A 16199-nucleotide genomic window follows, 5' to 3' on the forward strand; every position below is an offset into this window, starting at 1 on the left:
GCGTAAGCTCTCTCCAGGCATCCTGCGGCTCGAGAATTGATACCGATACGAGCCGTCGGAGTCGGGGGTACCTTCCACATTCGGTGCTCAGTTCGGGCGGGTTTTCCTTCGACATGAATCGCCTCGCGGGGTCGGTGGCAGTGACGGCCCCTCATGAAGGGCAGATCGAGATATGGAGATGCCTCTACACTACCCGGGGAGTACTAGCTTTCTAAACCAATTGTAGAATACATATCGTATTAGCTGAAGCCAAGTGCATTCTGAGTCAGCGTGGTAACCCGCGATAATGGAGTTGATGGAGAATATGGTCCCATTTGTACCAACGGGAATAGCTCCGCCAACACCCTTGCGCTTCAGCAGCCGGCCTGTGGGCTGAGACAGGGCTGTATGGTCACACGCTAGAAAGAATAGCCTTCAGAGCTAAGGTGAGATTCAACTTACTATGTCTATACCCTGCACATACACTGTACATGCACGTATATGCAAGTACCCACTGGACTACTGCACAGATCGAGATAAAAAGCAGGATGTAGCAGAGAAAACGAGATGCCAACAGCGCTGACAGGAATCCAACATGTCTCCATTCCATGCAGTCCGTACCCTCTCCGGTTACATGGCCTGTCGAACACAATAGGGTCTCGCGGCAGATTCCTACCGGCGGTATTTCCCGCCCCGCGGTTTAGACCAGACCTTTCATCTCAGATGCCCATAAACTCTAATTCATACCAAGTACCAGTACTTTGGTCTACTTGAATCCGACCATCGGGAAACTCGCGAACTTTATTAGTAATTCCCGAACTCTCAGCAATGCCGTCTGATTATCTCACTGGCTGTGGGTATGCGTTGTATACTATAGGCTCTGCTTGGCAGCGATTCCTCTTCCCTCCTACACATCTTTGAGACAGCGAAGCCCTGCTTATAATAAACATCACCAAGCTTAACGCCCGATCAGAGATCCTATAGGGCCATTATTATCATAGGTGAAAGCCTTGCCATGCTAGATATTGCCATTTTCTATAGTGGCGTATTCACTTCTCTCTTCTTTATACCTGTTATTCGAGCTTCTCACATCATGGAATTTGTAAACAATTTAAAATCCAGCCTGGCCAGTGTCGACTTGGAGTTTCTATCCAAGTCGCTCGGGGACAGGCCGCTCTTCCCGTCCCCGCTGGCCGCGCCCTCGTACTATGCCGCCATCGTCGGCGTCTCGGCCGTGCTGTGGTACGTCCTCACCAGCATCGCGGCTTGGTACCGCCTGCGCGGCTTCCGCGCCGTGCACTGGAGCGCCCACTTCTCGTACTTCTGGGCGGCCAAGACGGCGTACGGCGGCCAGCAGTACTGGGTGCACCGCGTCATGTTCGACCAATACAAAAACGCCGACGACGACGACGGCACGCCCCTGCTGCGCATCGGCCCCAACCAGCTCATCACAAACGACCCGGACATCGTGCGCCGCATCAACGCCGCCCGCAGCGGCTACGACCGCGACCCCTGGTACTCGGCGGGCCGCTTCAACCCCTACTACGACAACATGTTCAGCGTCCTGTCGACGCCGCAGCACGCGCGCTGGCGCACGCGCACCTCGCACGCCTACACGGGCCGCGAGGTCCCCGACTTCGAGGCCGGCGTCAACGAGCAGCTCGCCACCTTCCTCGAGCGGCTGCGCGCGTACGCCGCCTCCAGCGACAGGCTGCTCGACTTCGGGCCCATGTCGAGCTACTTCACCGTCGATGTCATTACGCGCCTCGCCTTCGGCAAGGAGTTTGGCTTCCTCGCTGAGGAGTCGGACAAGTACAACTTCTTGACCGAACTGACGGCGCTCTGGCCCCGCATGGCCACGTCGGCGGATGTGCCCTGGATCCGCGCCGTCTTGTTCTCCAAGCCCGTCTTGAAGCTGATGGGCCCCAAGGGGCGCGACAAGACGGGGTTCGGGGCGCTCATGGGGTACGTATCGTTTGCCAAACCCTTTACCAAGATGAAGCACTAACCCGAGAACAGTGTCGCCGAGAAGGAGGTTGCCAAACGTTTTGCTCCTGGGGCAGAGAAGAAGAAAGACATGCTGGTAAGTAGCCCATCACAATCAGTTGTCACAGTCGGTCACGACAGATCAGCAAGCTCATGGCTAGGCAGGGCTCCTTCATGAACCACGGCCTCAACCAGACCGAATGCGAGGTCGAGGGCCTCTTCATGGTCATTTCGGGGACCGAAAGCACCGCCTCGGCCATCCGCTGCATCATGACCTACGCCATGGCGACGCCCTCGGTCTACGTGAAGCTCAAGGCCGAGATCCAGGCGGCCGTGCGGGACGGCAGGGTGTCGAGCCCCATCAAGGTCGAGGAGGCCCGCAGGCTGCCCTACCTGCAGGCCGTCATCTACGAGGGCATCCGCATGCGCCCGCCCCTGCTGGGGCTCCTGGCCAAGGTCGTGCCGGCCGGCGGCGACACCCTCGCGGGCAAGCACGTCCCCGCCGGCACCGCCATCTGCACCAACTTCTCGTCGCTGCTGCGTTCGACCAAGATGTTCGGTGCCGATGCGGATGTCTACCGCCCCGAGCGCTTCATGGAGCTCGGGGCTGAGGACCGCGTCGCTATGGAACGCAATACCGAGCTCGCTTTTGGCTCCGGGCAGTGGCAGTGCGTCGGCAGGGTCATCAGCTTCATGGAGATGAACAAGATCGTGTTTGAGGTAGGTTCCCCCTTTTAATTTTTCGTGGCGTTGAAAAACTTAGGTTGCTAATGGCTTTCCGTTCATAGACATTTCGCCATTTTGATCTCCAGCTGGCTTGCCCGGTAAAGGCGTGTGCCGTTGAGAGCTACGGTGTCTTCCTCGAGTCCAATATGATGGTGAGAGTGACAAACACGGCGACGTACTAGATAAGGGGTACAAGCAGGGTAGGTTGATGATATCTAGCGATGTTTACGGTAGTATATGTCTATGGAGGGTGTTGGGCTTCGTGTAGTTTCTAGGTTGTATAGGTAGCGTAAACTACATATCCTATGAAGATATTCGCAATTTCATACTGATAACCCAGTGATATTATCTTTCGCGGCTGTAATGCGACCTTTTTACTCTATGCACTTTGTGGCCATTACACTGCGTCCTGGAATTAGAGACCCCAGGGACCTCTTTGCTGTCTGGTCATGTATAAGTACCATACATCTGCTTTTAGAGGAACCCATCATGACTTCAACCAGTAGGCAGAATATGATTAACTAGGGCCATGGATGCAGTGTCGCTCTTGAATCGCAGAATGGCTTATTTGCATGTAATTAGGTAATCATGGGTAAACCCCTACCCGCAGCGAGTCATGGTCCCATGTCCCGGGAGGCGATGGCCTCAACTCCCGGCAGGGCGGTGACCCCAGCGATGCCAAGAAAATAAGTATCGACAGGAGCAAGTCAGTATCCCAGTGAATGAGCAGTCATTGCCTTTTTCGGAAACCTAGCCTAACCCATTCCATCCGACTACCAAAACTGTAAGTTGCCATGCAGCCCAATCAAGCCTTTTAAGCTTCCCGGGCGCATAAGGCGGCGGAGATGGTGGGAGAGATAAGGTTCTGCGGGGCCGGTCTATATCTTTTCACATTGGGTAAAACTAGGTAAAGTTCCCTGCTGGCAGAGCGATGCCCAAGGGGCTGACCCCAGTTCTCCGCTTCATTCGTCCGCCAAGTATCCATCCCCCCACTGCCAACCCCAGACCGGGGCTATAGGCTGGGCGCTAAACGCTCTGTTTAGAAGAGGAATACGAGCTGGCAGAAGACGATACACTGTGGGTAACGACCGAGGTTCTGCCATCGATGCTACCCTGCGACGGATACCGATGTGAGGGCGGGACTACCCTTAACTACGACGATGAAATCAGATGGTTGTCGGCCTCTGCCCGACCCTTAACCCTTGCGTCCACACCGAATAAACGTTGCATCTGGTACTTTGCTGGCTTGGCCTTGCCTGACTAGTTCCGTCCCTAGCCCGTTAACGTCTAACAAGGGTCAGATCCGCCCCCCACGGCTCCCTAGGTACAGCCCAAGTACAACTACATGCTACCTGCTTATTTGTAATTACCTAATAGGTATTTGAGGGGACTGGATGTATAGGAACTGGGCCATCATTAGTTGTGTTTGAGTTTCGCGCAAAAGGCTATATCGTCATCAAATATATTTGAGTTACTTGCCGGGGATGTCCTTCGCTCGGCTCTTGATGTCGGGTGGCAGCCCTGCTGTGTATCGATAGTATCATCAGCCGTTGGGGGTTTGGGCTAATGAACAGATAGGCTCACCAGTTAGCTGCGGTTCTGTACATGTTACTGATCTATTGGCACCATCAGGCCGAAGTCTTCGGGTTCTTCTTGCTCCTCGTTCCTCGTATCAGGGTTAGGCAAGATTCCATCCAACGAGGACTGTATACTGATCGCGTTGCCCATATTCGCTTTTCATCTCCCGTACCTGCATAATTTAGTTTCCTCTCAGAATTTGAGGACCATCAAGCACAATGTTTCTCGCCAGCATGGAAAACCCTTTGCGGACGGTTCTGAGCACGATTTCCTTTTTGGTGAGTCGACGTGTCCTTGCCTTACCTGTAGATACGCTCCGCGAAGCTTCATGCTAATATCACCCGCCAGGTGCTCGCAGCACTCGCCGTGCGTGTCGTTCATATGAGGTTTCTGCACCCTCTTCGGCGATTCCCCGGACCCTGGCTTCGAAGCATATCCCAGATCCCCACGGCGCTCGACCTGCTCCGCGCAAACCAGCCTATGGTTATGCGGAAGCTCCATGAGAAATACGGTACGTCGGACACACAAATAAAGGCAAATCAGAATAGTAATAAGACCTGAGAAACTCATTTTCCATGTGTTTGCAGGCCCAATTGTGAGACTCGCTCCAAACGAGCTCAGCTTCATCGACGCGGACGCGTGGGAGGCTATTTTCGGGTTTCAGGTGAGCTTCGAAAACGACTTTGCCTTCGGACTCTGGCACCGAGAGCTAATATAACGGCCTAGAAAAATGGCCCCAACTTTGAGAAGAGCGAGCTCTTCATCGGGGCGGTGAACCCTTTAAATGGCTCGGTGGGGATCAGTCTTGCGCCGAACGAGATTCATACGCGTCAACGCAAGGCACTCGCCGCGCCTTTTACGAACAAGGCTCTGCTCCAGCAAGAAAGTATATTACAGCGTCATGTCGACAAGTTCATCGCAGCCATGAAGACAATGGCTAATGGAGGCCAGGCGGTCAATCTGGCAGACTGGTGTAAGTGCTCTTCTGACCCGGCTCAGGTTTGATTGTTTGGCACACTGACATGGGCAATAATTCACAGATACATTCGTGACATTCGATATGATCGGCGACATCTGCTTCGCTGAGCCCTTCGGCTGTCTCGATACAGGAGCATCTACCGAATGGGCTGCGTCCATTTGCAACATCTTCAAGTCGGCCGTTTATGACCAAGCGATCCGGCGCCTGACCAAGACGGGCTCGTTCCTGCACAAGATCCTGCTCAAGCTCATCGTGCCGGCCGACGCGGCGCGGTGGCGCCAAGTCCATTTCCAGAACTCCAAGGAGAAGACGATGCGGCGGCTGGCGGACCCGGACCGCGACCACCCCGACCTCATCAAGCACATCCTCGACAACGAGGACTCGCGCAAGGCGCTCACCGAGACCGAGATCGTCCTCAACATGGTGCTCTTCATCAGCGCCGGCAGCGAGACGACGGCCAACCTGATCACGGGTTGGACCTACTTCATGCTGCGCAACCCAGCCAAGCTAGCCCGCGCGACCGCCGAGGTGCGCAGCGCCTTCGCCACGGCCCAGGCGATCCGGTGGGAGGGCGTCAAGAACCTCAAGTACCTCGACGCGACCATCCACGAGGCCCTGCGCCTCTTCTCGCCCGCCGCGGCGAACCAGATGCGCGTCGTGCCGGCCGGGGGCGCGACCGTGTGCGGGCACTTCCTGCCGGGCGGCACGACGGCGGGCATCGCGCCATACGCGGCGGTGCACTCGCCGCGCAACTTCTCGCACCACGAGGCGTTCGCGCCGGAGCGCTGGCTCGACGGCGGCGACGCGCGCTACGCCGGCGACCGCCTGCACGCGTCGCAGGCCTTCAGCGTCGGGCCCCGCGGCTGCATCGGTCGGAACCTGTCGTGGATGGAGATGCGGCTCATCCTGTCCAACCTGCTGTGGCACTTCGACCTGGCCCTCGACGAGGAGCGGCCGGCGGCGCGCGCCGCACTTAGGAAGTGGGACGAGTTTGATATTGAGTCCTATGCGACTTGGATGAAGCCGGACCTGTGGGTGAGGATGAGGGAGGCTGAGCGATGAGAGTTCCCGTGACCACGTTGTTTCGTTTACAGACGAATCATCGTTGGGGGACATCGGACGGCAGGGTGCATTGCATAAACACTATATTAGGCAAGGCTTTGGACACATCAAGCGGTGTTACTAGGTATATCCTTGAACGTGGCGAACGACTCAGGTGGTTGTGGCTATAAATAGGAGAACCCTTGGCATTTGCATAAAGGCCCAAGGGGGAGGATGTTTCGAAGTACGAAAGGTACACGAAAGGTATTTTTACCATAGGAACGAACCGATATATTATAGTTCCCAAGAGTTTGGTATAACTAAACTTGTCAGTAAGAACCAAATAAATCTGGGTATCCCCTGGACTGCTAATGACCGCAGTAAAACCAGGATTAAAGCCCGTTTGGTTTGATTGGATGCTAAGAACTCGGAGGAGTCACTAAACGGTAGGTTCCATTTGGATGAACGCTTTTTGAATGAATAAAAAGAGTATCCTACTCTTGTTATAGTTGACGGCCGAGGAGATAGCATGACACCGGGGCTGTGCTGATCACAAGGGGGAAGACTACGGAGAATCCCGTGCTTGGGACAGTTGCATGTTATTAGTGAAGTCATCATGAACCATCGTTTTTATAGCTGTTCACGACGAGCTTTGCATGTATATAAACACTCAAGAGCCCCGAAAGTTGGGAATGTTCATCTCACCACCACCATTATCCACAGCTAACCAACATCATCAACCCCTTCTTCAATATTACACATCTCTTCCCAAGTTTCTCATCATCTATAATTCACGATACCAAACCTGTCCTACGAGCCAGTACTTGTGTTTATCAAGTTTCGAAAGAATCCATCAATAGCAATGCAGTTCATAAACCCCCTCACCACACTCTTCTTCACCGTCCTAGCCGCCAGCGGCGCCACGGCCGACCTGTGCACGCCCATGTTCCAGGGCTCCAGCAAGACGACCAGCTGGTCCGTGTGCGCCCGGGCGACAGGCGCGAACGCGGACCCGGCCCCGGTCGCGGCCTATTTCAAGAACAAGCTCGGCTGCGCGCGCATCGTCAACGGCGACAAGAAACCACTCGTCGGCACCGTCCAGGCCAATGCCTGTACCAGCGGCGCCTTCGTCAAGAGCAACGAAGTGCCCGGTTTCGCCATCAACGCGGTCCTGTACCAGCCGGCGTGCACGCCCGGCAGTAAATGCGGCAGGAAGATGAGGCGTCGTTGGGCGACGCTGGAGCAGCGGGAGAATGAGGATGAAGAGGTCGAGGAAACGGACCCCACTGACGGATGAGGATGCAAGGGTCAACTATCAGCTACGTTAACTCAATAGTGAATCTTATTATGATGTATAACCGCAGTTTGGGGTTAATAGCAATCAGGGATTTATTCATCGTGGCATGAAATAACTTCTCAATACCAAAATAAAGCTCCCATCCAAGACTCGTCACGGTGATGGAATGAATTGTAACTTCTAGGGTATTTCCCGACATATGGTTTATGGTCTATCAATTTGAAACAAAACTATCCCACCCTTTAACACCATGTCGGACCAAGCCTAACCTCCAGCAACGAATGGCGGCGATATATAGAAATTCAAATGGCTGAGAGACGCATGTTGACCAGAAGGTGCTGCTCGAATCAAACCCATGTCCTTGATATTTGGAGAATTGAGAAAATGTGACCAATTTCATCTTCAAGTAAGAAAATCAATAGTATTCCACTCCAATACCAACGCCTGACCAATTCAGGCTGAAACTCCAGCCTTTCATTGGTAGCCTTACTCTCTAGCATGGCTTCATTCATGCAAGTAAGTAGGTGGTACTTTAGACTCCAGGCTAGCGTCCAACAACCTCGGTGTGTCATTCCAGTTCCGAAAGACCGAAAATATGGCTGCCATCGACGTAGCCACCTGCTTCAAGGTCAGTTGAAGCTCTGGCTGTTGGCAACACATCCGCAGCTGTTGTGTCATGTCCTAGTCCGCTTCGAGCATGCTCTCCTACACAAGAGCCGTCAGCACATGTCATTTTTTGTTATCAGCAACGATATTGCCTTTTGTAGACGGCCTCTGTATTATGGTGAAAGGTACACCGGAGTACTCAATGCCTCGATTTCTTCCATCGCCGGGCTCAGAGACACTTACGCATTATAACCCAGTGTTTCAATGCCACAAGTGCCAAAACCGTAGTGCTGATCAGAGTCGCTATTCCAATGACCGAAGCAGTTGACCACGCTCCAGAAACGAACACGCCTCCCATACTACTTTGGGTCTGCGCAATCTGGCTGACTAATATATTTATGAGCGAACATCTATCATTGAAGATATATAAAAGGCTGTGATATTGGCGTTTTAATAGACTGTGCCGCTTTCTAGCTTTGGGAACCTCGAGTATATATAACCCAATATTCAAAATAAAATTACTTTTGAAGTTGGGCCAACAGCAAGGCAGCCAGTGTCTTAAGCCTAGCACATGGACAAGACTGCTTCATGAATTGTGTTACGATATTGCCCAATGGTAAGAATTCCTGGTCGGCAACTGATGAGAGCCTCAACTGAGACCATTTTGGCCCCCAGTTCATCTCCGTTATATGATCCAAGGCAAATGCATAATTTCTGCCTGTGGCTGAGGAAATGGCTGGGGCCAGTCGCGCCCAGCGAGGGGCAGATATGATCGAACTTGATTGGTGAAACTAACGCCCGAATCACTGCAACTAAACCAAAAGGGCGAGGTGATGTACCATCCATTTGGTGTCAGGTCTCTGACATTTCGAAATTCCGAAGTCTTCGACCTCCGCGGAGCATCGATAGCTAATGCCCAAGATTAACCGACGACAAATTAGACGCGCTCTTATTCATAGGATGAGGTGCGATCTCGATCCCATTCAATAGACCGTGGTGTAGGCCTGGCGACATCGAGCTACAGCTCTACAATTTGGACACCTTGTGGAGTCTGACTGCTTGTGGTGGTGTTGCCAGTATTATATAAGATGGGTCAAATGCGCTCTGGACTGGTCTGGATATGCAGCACCCTCATCCCTACACCGTCTTCCAAGCAAGATTCATAGCCCCCAGCCAATTTAAACATCGCATCTCGCTTGATCAATATTGCTTTGGTGCCCCTGAGTACGTCAGCTTATCTTTGTTACGGACCGGGAACTCTTCTGATACGGTCAATGAGCTCGGGGGCTACAATCGAGTGATGCAACTTAGCAAATAGTGCGATCGAGACGAAGACCATGATGACTCCAAGTTTACCCCAACTCGAGGTCTCGACACCAACTTCGGAAGGCTCTTCAAAGGCTGCTGCGGGCGAGGTTGAATGTGTCGATATCCCTGCGACGTCTGTTGGAGGCCCCAACAAAGAAGTCCCCCCGCAAGAGCCTGGCTTTGGTACTCTTCCCGGGCGACCCAAAGAGAGTGAGGGTGGTGGTTTTCTAGCCAAACGGCTCCAAGCCGCATACCCCACGACGCCAATCAACGTCCCTGAAGGGAACCGGTTATTGTCCCATAATATATCCGACCAAACACATGATCTAATCCGTCCCAGGCATTCGGAAAGCGAAAACCCTTTCCAGAAGGTCCGAAGTAGCCTGCCAGTAACTTCCTCCCAGCTCGCCGATGATGTTGTTGGGTATCATGGCATCTCTGGAGAACCACAAACGCGTATTATGGATGACCCTAGTTTCCATGAGTTCCTTGAATCCATCCCAGAGTCCGATCCCACAACTATGCAATCACTTCTCCCTGAAAAGGATAGTCGCGAGGTCAGCACGCAGCAACAACCACGTGGCATATTGACGGCAACAGATAAATCCAGAATTTGCTGCATCGCGTCACAATCAACTACACATAACAACAACGATGAGCATACAAATTCTTCTCAGATTCCTAGGGCCTGGCGCCTACCCTCAGCAGATGGGAGTGTTTACGTGTTGCAACACAAGGGGTCTTCGCATTCTTACCATGGCAAACGAAAGCTACCGAGCCTTCAACAGATGTGGAACGATGATTGTCTGCTGCGATTATACGGGGAGAGATCAGGCAGGCGAATCAAAAGACAGAAAAAGAAGGGAAGACAGTGCGCAAGGTGCAGACTGAAGAATCTGAAGGTACATATATACCTTTGTGAGCTTTGAGCCTCACATCCTAACATATCTCTCTCAGTGCTCAAACACATTCCCATGCACATCATGCATAGATCATTGGGACAAAGCCGCGAACTGGGCAACCCAACGGAGGACGGTGACCTGGAGCCACTGTTTTGATGCAAGGCTGGAAGATCTCAATGTCCTTATCGACTGTAAGTGTTCATGCCTCAGAGGATGGCAATATTCGACTAACACATGATAACAAGTGACACATTCGATTATGTTCGCCAGGACCTATCCGAAGAAGGAATCCATGAATTCGAAGCGCCCCTACGATAATGCGTTTGAGCATATCTGCTTCATCAAGGAGCTTGTGGACAGCTTCACAATTGACCCGAGTTTGCGGAAGCACCTCGAATCACAATACTCCGGACATCTAGGCTCTGATAAACCCCTGAAAGGAAAACCGGCAGGCCCGCCATTATCTCGGCTGATCGATGATATCCAGACGCAACTACCCAGTGACACATGGACCTTGAATCCCACCACATATTCGATGTCGCCCGCCCCAGAGTGTCCATCCCTTAGGCTTTCAGAGATCGTTATTATTCTATTCCTCCATCACGAATACCTTCGAGAGCATACATATTTGAGTCCCTATGAAATTTACAGCTTGTCCATGGTTTTTTCGGATATGTTTTTCGATCAAATATCGAGACATTTTAAAACTGGCAAGATCCACACTGCAACAAGAGGCTCACCTATGGCGACAGATATGGCTATAGACTTGGGAACCCTGTTTCTTTTGGTTTCTTACGGCCCTGCCCATTTTCGAACCAGGAGTATATTTAATTCAACGCCGGGTGATTCACAAGCCACTCAAGACTACATCAACAGGAAGAAAGTGGAGGGTGTATTTCAACCCCCGAGAGACGCATCAGCAACCAACAAGAGTCTGGGATATATCCTCAGTGAACTTGATCAACTACTGGAGCCAGAACGTTCAAAATCGTCAAAGGGGAGGAATTTGCCCTTCAAAGCCGCTGCATTGCCTGACCGATGGGCGTTTCTCAAAGACTACCTGTCTCACTGGATGGATAGAGTTGGGCTTTGCTCCACCGAGCCCTCCATCGTCACATCTAGACTGTTGCTAGCACATAAGCTATGCACCTTGGAACTAACACCTCGTGATAGGAGCCCCAGCTCATGCGAGAGACTTCAACAGCCAATGCTTCCGAGCTTACAGAGGCCGAATATATCTCAAGAGCTCTCGAGTGTATGCAGACAGCTGCAGGACCGATGGACTCCTCAACACGAATTGGATGCCATTCACGGATTTTTAGGAGACAAGAGGGTCTTGACGTGGCATCTGATCGCCCTATGGTGGCAGGATACTACTGGACAGAGACGTCCACAAGACTCGTCGAACCAGCAAGATTTGGTGGAAGTATCCAGTTTCTTCCCCGCCAGTATAAGGACCCAGCTCAGCAGTACCGAAGCATTCGAACTGCAACGTAGGAATCTTGACGTTTTGCGTGAAGAGTCACCGCACGAGACGGACATGATCCAACAGGAATGGCGAGCCATATCTGAGGATATGAGTCTCTCTGTGCAGCGGAGTCAGGAACTGGCCGCAAGGGATGGTAGGGGTCGTCAGATCACCATGGATTCCTTTTTGAAACGAATATGGATGTAGGAGAGTATATCTTAGCAATTGCAACACAGCGGAAAGAATGGTATGATCAATTTCTGATTTCAATGATGATCATGGCCTGGCTTTGCTATGGGAGGGATTAAATTTGAAGATGCGACACTGACTTGATGTACCATCCTAATCATTGACGCCGAAAAGCCACTACAGCGAATAATTTTCAGATAGAATCGAATGCGGTGCAAATATATGACAGACAGCTAGACCAGGTAGAGGGATACTTCGGTCGCAAGTATGAAATACTACCCAAGGCTTACTGGTATGCACCTGGAATGGACCGTAAGGCTGTGAACTGTTTTCGGGAAGGGACTTTGGAGGGTGGGGGAGTAAGACATTGCCTGGTTGTTTCCCCCTTTTTGTCCAACAACGAACAAGATCAACCTGGAATGATTCCGGTGTACGCCCTGTCACATGCGATTGACATAGCCACTGTATGTTTGGAGTCAGGTTGTCCGATGGCGACTGATTTCTCACGTCCACTTCGTTATCCAATAGCTCTCATCGCGGCCCCCAACCTTTGACCTCTGGTAATACCTTTGTGCCTGGTGAAGGCCACATAGCAAGCTCATATTTCAGAAGTATTCTTCCGATAAGCAAGTCATTTCCATTGCGACCGAGTTGCTAGAGCTGTGCTCGTTGATTTCCACGTATTGCGGTAGCTAACCCCAGCTTGACAAATGATGCTATTAGGAGTGTGTAAAAGCCACAATGGGGGATTGCATGCGACTCGTGCAGCTGTTCGCCGAGGTTCACGAGACGATGACGGCGATCAGGTTGGGCCCGAAAAGCGAGAAAGGCCGATGTGCTGATGTTATGGGATCATTTACGCCCGTGATCTACAAATCATAGCTACCCCGACCATGATTTGGTCTGCGACTGAATATTTGGCACGGCAATTTTTCACACTCAAACTGCTAATCAACTGAACGAAGCATGTGGAATCCAGAACCGTATCAGGGAGACGTATTTGATAGATTAAAAATCACAAATGAAAGGGATCTAATCTACTCAGAACATCATTCATCATATCATTGGATCATCAACGGATCGCTTGATGAGGGCCTTGTAGGGAGTCTTCTGGGGAGTCTCTACCAGTCTGCCAGTTCCTTAATTGACCCACTTCCAAAGTAAGACGGCGCCAGCCAGTGCCCCACCTACCAAAGCACCGAGCTCTTCACCGCCTGCCCATTGAAAACCTTATTCCCAAAAACAATCCCAATTGCCATTTTTTCTGCGGAAGCAGAAAAAAAATAGTTTCAGTCCAGCAGCAGCTCCAGCCAGCCTCAAGTCCAATCCCCCAGCTTGACGACCGCCGACAACGACCACCAAGACCACCCCCCATTCCCGCCAAATCACCACTTTCACAAACCGCCAAGATGCATTTGATGTACACTCTCGCTCCCGATGGCAAGCGCGTCTACACGTTGAAGAAGGTCCTGTCCGGCGAGGTCACCAAGTCGGCGCACCCGGCGCGCTTCTCCCCCGACGACAAGTGGTCGCGCCAGCGCGTCACCCTCAAGAAGCGCTACGGCCTTCTGCTTCACCTCCAGGATGGTGCGTAACTGTCTCTTTCTATCCTCTTCCACTCCACCCCTCCCTGTTTTCCGCTCCTCCCCCGTTTTGTTTTGAGCTCTGGCTGAGTGTAGTAGCCCCAGTTCAAAACGGCGAGAAAGCCAAGAAGGGACTTGTCATTCTGGGTAAAGAATGAGAACAACACCTATGGCGAAGATAATGAGCTAACGTATGCCTTCGAAACCGTGCAGACAAGCCTTCGCAATAGACCATCCAAGACTAGACAGCACATGACAGACGACCCAAATCCCCCAGCCCCCAAGACGAGCGAAAACTCTTCAACGCGAGGGAACTGGATTGGACTAAGCTGGATGGAAAATTGTGCCGCTTCCGAAATCACGGTCCTGCAGAAACCATGAAGAATTGAGCACACTCGCAGTAGCAGCAACAATGCCAGCCGCATGGATTGGGGGTTTGGGATACGATGAAAATGGAATGCTCTTACTACGTATATTCAAGAAGCAAATGAGGCCGGATCCGCTCGTCTATTACTATGAAGCAGGTATCACCTCGGGGAAACGGAGTTCAAGGCGTGGAATATATTTGATTGGCATATCAGCTTGAAAATGGTTCTCTATCTGCTTTGGGAAAGCTTGGGACTTCCGTGCGCCTTATACTATTGACAATATCGGCTAAGGTGCTGTTTGCTCTCTACAGACAGTGTTGACTTCTTTTGGGATTCTGCACGTCCAGCGATAGGCATCGTAGCTCACGCGTTGTCTGCACAATAGAAGCAATGTCAGGTTTTATCCAGCAATTCCCAAATTTTGGTGGTATCATTTATACGTAGTGTATGTCATGTCATGTCTATAAAGTCTTTTTATGATTTTACTTTTTGATCTCTCTTCAACCATTCCTCTTCTTGGAGTTGATGGCCCTCCCAGCCCCCACGCGCGGCCTGCCAGGACCGCCGCTGCTCTGCCGGTTGCCCGTCAAGATGCCGGGCAGGTAGTCCTCGTCCATGAGGTCCTTGGCCCGCATCCGGTTGTTGTCGGTGACCTTCTGCGCGTACTCCTTCTGGTCCTCGGCGAGCAGGAGCTCGGTGCCCCAGCCGCCCTTGCCGCCGCCCTGGCCGCGGTACTTGTTGTTGCTGGTGCCGTGGACGGGCTTGGGGATGCTGTAGACGTTGCCGCGCTTGTTGAACTGGAAGTTCTTCTTGAGGTGCACCGTGAAGTTGCCGCCGCTGTCCGTCGTCGCGCTGACGCGCGTCAGCGTCGGCTGGCCGCACCGCGGGCAGAACTGCTTGTCCATTTGGCGCGTCACCTGGAAGCAGCCGTGGCAGCGCAGCAGCCACGTCTTGACCCGCGTGATGCGCGCCATGGACGGCGACAGCAGGTTCAGGTTGATGCGCAGGATGACGTTCTGCATGGCGAAATCGGAGGTGAGCAGGGCCACTTGCAGGACCCGCTGGATGGGCTGCTCGGGCGTCGAGGCCTGGTCCTTCGCCTGGTGCTTCTTGAGGTTGGACGGGGTAATCCAGCCTTCCTCGTCATCCTCTTCCTCGTCTTCCGCGACGGCGTCTGCCGGTGCGTTGTCGGTCGATGTGTTCTCTGTCGTCGTCTCGGCTAGGCTCAGAGTATCCAGTTTGTGTGTCACCTCTTCTTGGCCGACTACTGGTTCTTCGGTCTTGGCTTGCGCTTCTTCCGACGCAGCGGGCGTCTCTGTCGCTGTGCTGTTGTTTGTGGCGGTCTCCGTTGTCCCCTCCTTCCCCTGCGCCTCCTTCGCGAGCGCCGCGGGCGACTTCCCGTTCGTCGACTTCTGCCCGGGCTCCTTGCGCAAGCGCCAGTCGCCGCCGTTCTTCTCGCACTCGAGCTCGTACGCGAGCGCGATGAGGTGGATGTCGGGCTTGCTGAGGACCTCGAGGTCGCCGGTGCGGCGCGCGAAGCCCTGGACGAACTGGACGCTCTCGGGCCGCGGGCTGCGCAGCTGCAGGAAGGGCAGCAGCTGCGTCTGGACGCGCGACCGGGTCGCCTCGTCGCGGATCTCGCTCAGCACCGACGGCAGCGTGTAGATCTCGTCGGCCTGGGCGAGCAGCGTGCCCAGCGGCGGGTCGTTCTTGATCAGGGGGCCGGTGTCCACGATCAGCAGCTTGACGGGCTTCTGGGAAGTAGGGTCGGTCGTCGTCGTCGTCGGCTCAGACGCTGAGGCTTGGAGCGGCGCTGGGGCAGGGGCTGGTGTCGGTGTTGGTGCAGCAGCAGCGGCGGCCGCTGCCATTGACTGAGGCGGTGCGGCTGCGTTCGGTTCCGCCATGTTGACAACTTTTCTGGGGATCGGAAAACGAGGCTACTCGGATGCAATGTATCGCTTCGGATCCTTTGTCTCGGGTATTCAATAAGACCAAGAATAAGCGACTGGATCGCAGCAGTTTTTGGTTCAATTGCTAGTGGGGTTACACTGTCTCTCTGATTTTCGTTATCACCAATGGCGGGGTTGTGCTATTGGCTCTGGCGATAAAGAGAATTTTAGCGGACACTGATGGCAGAATTAGCACCCAATGCACCTGAGTGGTGGAAGCGATTAGTGAGTGATGGACCC

General features: G+C 53.0%; 6 protein-coding genes across 6 annotated transcripts; 4 read left to right on the plus strand and 2 right to left on the minus strand.

The window, feature by feature from the left end:
- Positions 1-1102: 1102 nt before the first annotated feature.
- PG997_014864 (BcABA1- cytochrome P450 monooxygenase) lies at positions 1103-2873 on the plus strand (the record flags this gene model as incomplete). The annotated part of the gene is made up of 4 exons (XM_066819178.1): positions 1103-1944; positions 1999-2062; positions 2107-2685; positions 2754-2873. 4 exons carry the CDS (start codon positions 1103-1105, stop codon positions 2871-2873), a joined length of 1605 nt encoding a protein of 534 aa, XP_066661366.1.
- Positions 2874-4487: 1614 nt separating this feature from the next.
- On the plus strand, positions 4488-6434 carry PG997_014865 (cytochrome P450; the record flags this gene model as incomplete). Its single annotated transcript, XM_066819179.1, has 6 exons — positions 4488-4547; positions 4618-4780; positions 4857-4933; positions 4996-5242; positions 5310-6279; positions 6401-6434. 6 exons carry the CDS (start codon positions 4488-4490, stop codon positions 6432-6434), a joined length of 1551 nt encoding a protein of 516 aa, XP_066661367.1.
- Positions 6435-7193: 759 nt separating this feature from the next.
- PG997_014866 (uncharacterized protein) lies at positions 7194-7838 on the minus strand (the record flags this gene model as incomplete). The annotated part of the gene is made up of 2 exons (XM_066819180.1): positions 7194-7601; positions 7836-7838. The coding sequence occupies 2 exons, from the start codon at positions 7836-7838 to the stop codon at positions 7194-7196; spliced, it is 411 nt and encodes a 136-aa protein (XP_066661368.1).
- Positions 7839-9532: 1694 nt separating this feature from the next.
- PG997_014867 (uncharacterized protein) lies at positions 9533-12077 on the plus strand (the record flags this gene model as incomplete). The annotated part of the gene is made up of 4 exons (XM_066819181.1): positions 9533-9789; positions 9841-10304; positions 10492-10593; positions 10648-12077. 4 exons carry the CDS (start codon positions 9533-9535, stop codon positions 12075-12077), a joined length of 2253 nt encoding a protein of 750 aa, XP_066661369.1.
- Positions 12078-13468: 1391 nt separating this feature from the next.
- PG997_014868 (ribosome biogenesis protein nop10) lies at positions 13469-13654 on the plus strand (the record flags this gene model as incomplete). The annotated part of the gene is made up of 1 exon (XM_066819182.1): positions 13469-13654. The coding sequence occupies one exon, from the start codon at positions 13469-13471 to the stop codon at positions 13652-13654; it is 186 nt and encodes a 61-aa protein (XP_066661370.1).
- Positions 13655-14510: 856 nt separating this feature from the next.
- On the minus strand, positions 14511-15914 carry PG997_014869 (nin one binding (NOB1) zn-ribbon like domain-containing protein; the record flags this gene model as incomplete). The annotated part of the gene is made up of 1 exon (XM_066819183.1): positions 14511-15914. The coding sequence occupies one exon, from the start codon at positions 15912-15914 to the stop codon at positions 14511-14513; it is 1404 nt and encodes a 467-aa protein (XP_066661371.1).
- Between the last annotated feature and the right edge of the window lie 285 nt (positions 15915-16199).

The sequence above is a fragment of the Apiospora hydei genome (genome assembly GCF_038363865.1).
Source record: "Apiospora hydei strain CBS 114990 chromosome Unknown utg000010l_segment0_segment0, whole genome shotgun sequence".
NCBI lineage: Eukaryota > Fungi > Ascomycota > Sordariomycetes > Amphisphaeriales > Apiosporaceae > Apiospora > Apiospora hydei.